Below are 7,621 nucleotides of genomic sequence, written 5' to 3'. Positions count from 1 at the left end.
GGGGGTAGACGACACACGATCATTTATTCTGTTGCTTTAGTTCCACTTCAAAGAAAACCTGCCAAGAGAGATATATGAGGGATGCCACTGCTGACCTCTTTCTAAAAAGATTAGTTGCCCGGATGTTATACTGAACTACTGGCTTCAATACTGAGTCACTGACCTAGAACAAGGAAGTCACAGGTCCTTATCTGCCTACTTGTTTCGGGATAACAATTCCAAGTATTAAAGCAAGTGACTCAGCATGCAGCCAGGCAAACTAGCATTTTCATATGGTAAGGTCAGCAATAGGAGCCTCCTCATTTCTTTTATGGCAGGTTTAATTTAATTCCCCTTTCTCTCTCTTGAATGCATGGTCCATATATTTCTAAAGAATCTATTAGGCAGCCAGTGACACTGACTTTTTTACATAATACTATATGGACAATGCACTCCTTTGCCCACTTAAGATGGTTAAAATGTGCACTGCTTAGTTAAGGTGCAGAAAAGTATTCAAATATTCATGCCCACCACACAATAACACTGGGTTATCACTACTGTGTCTGGTTTATCAGCAAATGCAAAGCTCAGACCAACACTGCATAGGGCTGTTGTAAATAACCTCCATTATGCTATATCAGTGCTGGCCAAATCCAGGAGCCAGGGAGCCAATGCACCTTAAAAATGACAGCCGGTGCCTTACTTTTGAGGTATTGTCTAGTTATTGACAATCCTCCTAACTCCTTGATTGGTCAGACTGGCTTCTAAATTCCATATTCATTTGTCCATGCTGTGCTTGATATACAGTATATTGTACTGGATAGAGCTTAGTAATGTTTTTATGGCATATAAGGTCTGGTTTCTTTGCAGTGTACACCAGATATGTCATAGGTGACACTTTTATTTTTAAATAGATGCAAGCCTCTAAGATACCCACCATAATGATTGTGTTGGACAAAGCTAGACCAAATGGTATAAATGTCAGTTCATACTAATGCCATAATCAGGGTTATTCACAAAAGGGTGAAGAGTTTGGAGAAGACAGGAGAAGTGAACAATCCAGGACAACATCGCTGAACTGGAAAGTGAGCTGAATTGCAGAATGTTTCCAAATCAGATATGTTGTCCTAGATTGTTCACTTCTCCTGTCTTCTCCAAACTCTTCACCCTTTTGTGAATAACCCTGAATGTGTTACATAATTGTGCTTGTCCACGCTCATTAGGCAAGCAGGACATACAGAAAGTTCTCTTACCTAATAAAGTCATTTCGCTGAACGTTGTAATTTGGGGGACTTGCTTTGCCAATGTACTTAGCACGCTAGTTGAGTTTAGATTCATTTTTTAGATAGTTCCTTGGCAAAAGTTTAGACAAAATAAACTTTGTCAAAACCCTTCTGCATTACTTCCCGTATACCACCCATGGTACATTTCAGTACTGAGAGTGTTTAGCAACAGCATCCATCTTTTAGTTAGGATCACGGAGTAGCAACCTTTGAGAGGTTTAATCTGAAATTATATTATAATATATATTTTTTTTATTATTTCTTTTTAGCTCTTTCTTTACTTCACCTGTATGGTGAACTGGTAACCAGTTCACAAGGGTATGGGGACCCCTGTTTGTCCATCTCAAGAGACAAGTTACAGTTACTTCAAGCCCCTGTTCAGCATCCTGTCCTGGAACACTAAAGGAGCCAGCAATCCAAGGCCATCAGCATCAGGTCTGGTGCCTAAGACCCCATTCACACTGAGCTACAAAAAAAAGAAACGCTTTTTCAGCGATGATTTGAACAGAGCGACTTTGAGCTTAATTGAGCTACAGTGCACATTTTGACACACTATGTAGCGCTTCTTTTGGCATTTTACAACGGGGACTTTGTAGCTGCTACATTGGGCTGTATCCAATCAAAAACAGTCTTTGATATGACATAATTCCTCTTCCCGTTTCCCACTTCTGTGGAGAGTGTAATTTCTGGTGACACTTGTGTAGTGCGACTCACAATATTATCTAATTTTATTTTTTGGGGGGGAAAATGCACCACACAAATGCACTTGTGTAGTGCATTACTAGCAAAAACACCGGCAATGAGCGACATTGAACTATACCATTGAAGTCCATTGGGGGCAAGAAGCTCGAAATCTGCAGAAAAACATAGCTTATTTTCAAGCTACAAGCGACATTGAGCTTCAAGATGTGAACATCTCCATTGGAAGAGCTACATTGAGCTTCATATTTGAGTGATTTTTGAGCAGAAAACATGCTACAAAACACTGTGTGAATGGGGTCTTAGGCAGGGTATCCCTGGTACTGGAGATTCTACTGAAAGCATCCTCTGATGTTCCAGGACATGCAGACTGATATCTGTGGGGGAGACAAAACGTAAACCCTCCTAATGATTAACTGTGTTGAGACCCATTTTCCGTTCAATAAACATGGGTCTCTATAAGTAACCATTTATGTTAGTGAGCGAGCACCTTTTCCTGTTGATGAATGGGTGTTACTAAATATGCTTTATGAATAGTACAAATATTTCTCAGATGTTTTGGTAAATGATGTCCCCAGTCTAATGAAAGTTCCGAGATGTTGGAACAGACAAGCTGAAGAAGCATGATCATGTTTTTTGTCTTTTAGGTGAAAGTAGCAGATCCTGAAGGAGTTCTACAAATGGCCAGATCACTGTTTGAAAAACAAGAGTAACACCAAAGTCCCTGTATCTGCCAACTGTCTGTGAGCACCTATTGCATTAACAAGCCATGTTCTACATACCTGAACTCAATGTCACACTCAACACTGACATATGGAATGGGGTCCCTAGCAGGTGACTACTTCCAACCACAACCCAAAAAGGTTTTGTACATTTTTCTTTTTTGTGTGGAAAAAACCCCAGAGATAATATTGTGAACTGGTATCAGTCAGTCCCTCTTCACCGGACATGTGCTACATCTATGTGGCAAGCGATAGAGAATACTGGCAGTATGTGGTTAAATGTCCTCCTCATTGTTTCTAAGCATAAAACTCATTTCTTAATGCAGATAAGACTGCTTGGCTAGCCCAGGATGCAGTGCTAGCTTTTTGTGTACCACTTACAACAACCTCCACAAGGCTTGATAATGCGCAATGCAGGTAAATGAAAAGAGCAGTTCTCCGTCCACGTACCGACACCGGTACTTCTTATGGACCAACAGTGCTCATGTGTCAACTTTGCATCATGGGGGGCTAGTGTAATCAGTACCTAGAAAGCCAGAGCCTGCTACACACTATTGAGATCTAGGAATAATGAGGAGAGCTTTGGGGGGTTTTTGGGAGGGAGGGGGCAGAATTTTATTAGTTCTGTAAAAAAAAAAAAAAGAAATGTTTTCAGTTTAAAGATTGGTAGATGTTTCATCACTTGCCATCATCAATAGCTAGACGACAGCTGCCATACATGGAGGGCTTTGAGAATTTCTAAAACATCAGATCTTCAGGGGATTTTTGAATCCGACCAAGAAGGTACAGTCACTGTTCAGAGGATGTTGGACAATTTGGTCATAGTGCATTGCATGCTCATCTCTAAGGAATCAGGTAACAATGGGTTGTAGAGAATTTCCAACCTCCTTCTGTAGGTCTCACAATGCAATTCTTTGCAACATAACTGCACAGTATACACTTGCAACATTCTGCAGTTTTGTCCCACATATTTTTCCCTCCAGTTAGGTGGAATGGAGGGACAAAGTGGTGTATTTGGGGACAGAACAGAAAACCAATTTTCACCAAAAATACATTTTCCTGTAAGAGCTATGTCACTCTAGCAATCTCTATGGCTGACTACTCACCAGCCACAGGACCACTGCAGAAAGCACGCAACTGCACATATGCTGTTGCTCCCTTGCTGGCCAAAATGCTGCAGAATTTACTTTACTATCATGGGACTGGTGACTGTTCTTCCTGCTCTTTTTGCAATCAAAATGCTGGAGAGTTGCTGCCTGAGCCAGAATTGCTAGTGTAACATGGCCTTAACTGTTGCCAACATAGCAAGCCCCCCCTCCCCAATGCCTATTTATGTAGAGCATGCACCTCAAAATGATGAGCAGTGGCCAATTTGGATTTTCATAAAATGGTTGCCAGAGTCCTTTGCTGAGAACACTTTCTGTCTGCACCCCAACGCTGTTGTGCATATTTTGCTGGAGACCCCCAAAGGCAGCACCAGTGCAAAGTTTTCTAGCATCCAAGGTGAAGATACCATGGTCCCCCCACACAACCACCCCATCTTTAGCTAAACTGAATTACGCTTCTATGTCTGCAAGTACAGTGGCCCAGCCAACCCTTTTTTTTTTTTACAATTGTAGGTTTGCTGTACCTGGTATTATGACCAAAAAAAATACTCGCATTTGCACCAGAGTACCAATTTATGAAGGCTGCAACCTGTTTGTAACCTTTATTTACACATGAGCTGCTGCCAGGGCTCCCACCATCCCAGCTCAACAGGTTACTGCAAGTGCCACACTCATGGTGGAAACTGTGGGGCTCAACTATCACTTAGACAGCTGATCCCACTTTGTGCATTATGACTGTTAACAGTAGCTCCTGATATAAAGTGAAGCCCTTAGCTGTAAACTGACAGCGGCTCTCTTGGTATTCTGTGGGGCTAGGCCGTCATTTTAACAGCCAGAATCTAAGCTGACCATACACTGCTCAGATTTTGCAACAAACTTTTGTATGAAAGAAGGCTCGTTCGACTTTCTATCAATGACCGATTCCAACTCTAGTACCGAAAAATACTCAAAATTGGAGCAGGATGGAATTTGTCTCAAAGGAACGCAATCCTAACAGTGAATGTGATTTTAGTTTGGGGAAACTCCAATCATTCTAAAATCAAATGAAATTGCCAATAACCGTCATGTGTCTGATGGCATGATCAGGTGGTAAGGAAAGATCTTTCGTATAAACGTTAATTTGGAAATCCACTAGTGTATGGCCAGCTTTAGCAGCCCTGAGAAGACAGGCTCTTGTCCCAGCTGCACATGCCGCGTACATAGGAAAGAATGTCTATAGGCGCCGATTAAACATACAAACCGCAGGAAATGCAGAGACTGCCAGCTCTCATTTCAGTAATGCAGGAAAGAAGCAAGCAAAGACGTGTTCTTCCAGATTCCATTAAGAAGGCCTAATATATCAGGAGATCATGTATAGGAGAATATGAAATGTTACCGCAAACAGCCCTTTCCAATAATTTGGTAAGAGTTTGTAAATTCACAGAGAACTTGGTTATTCAAATACAGAGCCAGTTATTTCGATGTATATATTGGAGGTACAATTCAGAAGCAGGGAATATTTACTTTCTAGGAAAGCACAGGAACACACTAAAGTTTGCATAGCTGCTGTAGTTTGTAGACACATTAGCTATCCTGGTTTATAAGTGTTGCTCATCACTCTTTTACCCTCTCCTTGTGCCAAAGCCATAGCAAAAAATAAAACAAAAACCACAAAAGACAGACAGATATACCTTTTTCAAACTTTTTCGCTAACCTCCCTTTATTAAAAAGTTGCACAGTCTGAATAACCCATAAGTGCTAGAAATTACATTCTGCAAAAAGGTTTGTTTTTTTTTTTAATTTCTTACAGTGGTTGAACTCAAGTTTACAGGAAATAACCATTTGCATCACCATGTGCTCTTTATAAATACTGTATGCTGTTCCAGGTTAGAATAAAATTGAAAACAAAAAAAACATTAAACTGTGCATTAACCATGATACGTGTGCGCTAAGGGTATAAACGTGTTTCTCTGTTCCCTTTTCTTAATACCTTCTAAGCATTTGTTTCAAAATTACAGAAGGAAACATTACAAAGTCCTGAAACTAGCATATTATTGCTGGTAGTCCTCTAGTATTTAATGCACATCCCAGTTCACACTTTTAAGATTTATTTTTACAAACTAACAATCATAGATTAAAAATATATATAGAGCTGACCTTTGTAGGTTTCACCAAGACCTTTAACAATGGTATATTAAAAAGGAGAACTACAAATCAAAACATCTCTTAACATGAAGAAATAATTCCCTAGGTTTGTCTTAAAAGGTCAGTTCACTATAAACCGATGTCCTGATGACGAGTGAGCTCAATCACCAACTGACTTGTGACATTATTATTATTTAGAACAGGTATTTATATACACAGCACTTTACATAGTGCATATTCACATCAGTCCCTGCCCTCAAGGAGCTTACAATCTAATATTATAGACTCTAGAAACCTGGACGGAGGATCTGGTTCTGCCACTCCTTACGCTGATGTCTCAGTTCTCCTGTTGCAATCTCTGGAACAAATAAAATGAAGGAAAGCGAGAGAAACCTTTATGGTGGCAATTAGGCAGACCTGGAGACTTGGGTGCAGAGATCTTACAATTAAATATGTAGGACACCAATGGATGGTTCAATCTGCCACTACCTATCCAAAACGGAAACATTTTGTGCTAGACTGACCCTTTTTAGGAGCAGTCCAAGAACATGTGGGCCTCATATAGACAGGCGCAGAGGCCAGTACAGCATGACTAAGGTGTTTGTCTATACAGATGGAAAAAAAAAATGCCTGCGTGCATTCTTGGAAAGCACCTTTTGGGGCTTGTTTCCAGCCCACGCGTCTACCGCAAATGTTCCCTGCCCAAGGCATCACATACATAAAGTCTCCTTGCGTTCAGGGGTGGGAGGGGGCATGGCACTGCCATTCAAGTCAATGGCACCTCCCACCCCAGAACACAAGGAGACAAGGAGACTTTATGTATGTGATCCCTTGCGTTCCAGGCACAGACATTGCGGTAGATGCGCGGGCTGGTGGAAACAAGCCCTTAGAGACATTTTCTTTTTGCACTTCATCATAGTGATCTATAGTTGAGGATGGGAGTAGAAAGTGCTTCTGTTAGAACATGTTATTACTTAGTCAAGGTGGTTTGTTTATATGAAATTAGGATGAAAATTGTTCAAAACCAGACACAAACCATGTGGTTTATTTCATAACATAAAAAAAAAAAGAATAGCTGCATACTGGAGATCAATTGCAGCTTACAGTGGTATCGTTTTATTACACCAAGTGTCATACTTGCTTCACTTTATAAAACAAGGCCTTGGTATAGGTTTTAAAACACTGATTGAAATGTATTTTGTAATACAAAGAAATATTTAAAAAAAAAAATGCTTGGCTTCACAGAATTTCTTATTGAAAGTTCTTTTAAAGCGCAGGCACAGAGGACAGGACACAAAGTTCAGGTCTGCATTTGTGCTGTAGTTTCCCTTCGTATGTAGCAATGAACATTTAAACACGTATTTAAAATGTTTCTAGCATGGAAATATCTAACGAAACTGAAGACCTTAAATTTGGCCCTATTTACAGATTCTTCACAAAAAGTAGCCTTTCTGTATAAAGGGGCTCATTTCAAAAAGATTTCCAATAAAAATCCTGATCTGACTAAGCTCCCCAAGTGTGGGATGGAGGGATCCCCACCACCTACAGCAGTAGCCACTTCAACCCACTGCCTCTATTACTTGACAGCCTGGAGGGGTGATTCTATGAAAAGCCAAGGCTCTCATACAGAATCACCATATTTAAAGAACTCCAAGCAGAAATGTTATACCTCCATGCCCCCCCCCCCCTCCCCAACCCTACACTTCTG

General features: G+C 40.6%; 1 protein-coding gene across 1 annotated transcript in view; it reads left to right on the top strand.

Annotated features, from left to right (window-relative positions):
• Positions 1–2,725, top strand: part of MORN3 (MORN repeat containing 3) — a 24,882-nt gene extending 22,157 nt beyond the window's left edge. The window contains exon 6 of the mRNA XM_018557256.1: positions 2,609–2,725. Within this exon, the coding sequence (XP_018412758.1) occupies positions 2,609–2,674 (66 nt within the window). The 3' untranslated portion in view covers positions 2,675–2,725. The remainder of the gene's footprint in view (positions 1–2,608) is intronic.
• Positions 2,726–7,621: the final 4,896 nt, after the last annotated feature.

Source organism: Nanorana parkeri, unplaced genomic scaffold, assembly GCF_000935625.1.
Source record: "Nanorana parkeri isolate BGI_ZX_2015 unplaced genomic scaffold, ASM93562v1 scaffold13, whole genome shotgun sequence".
In the NCBI taxonomy this organism is placed as follows: domain Eukaryota; kingdom Metazoa; phylum Chordata; class Amphibia; order Anura; family Dicroglossidae; genus Nanorana; species Nanorana parkeri.
The sequence above is the reverse complement of the archived record's forward strand: the minus strand, read 5'-3'. Positions and strand labels throughout refer to the sequence as shown.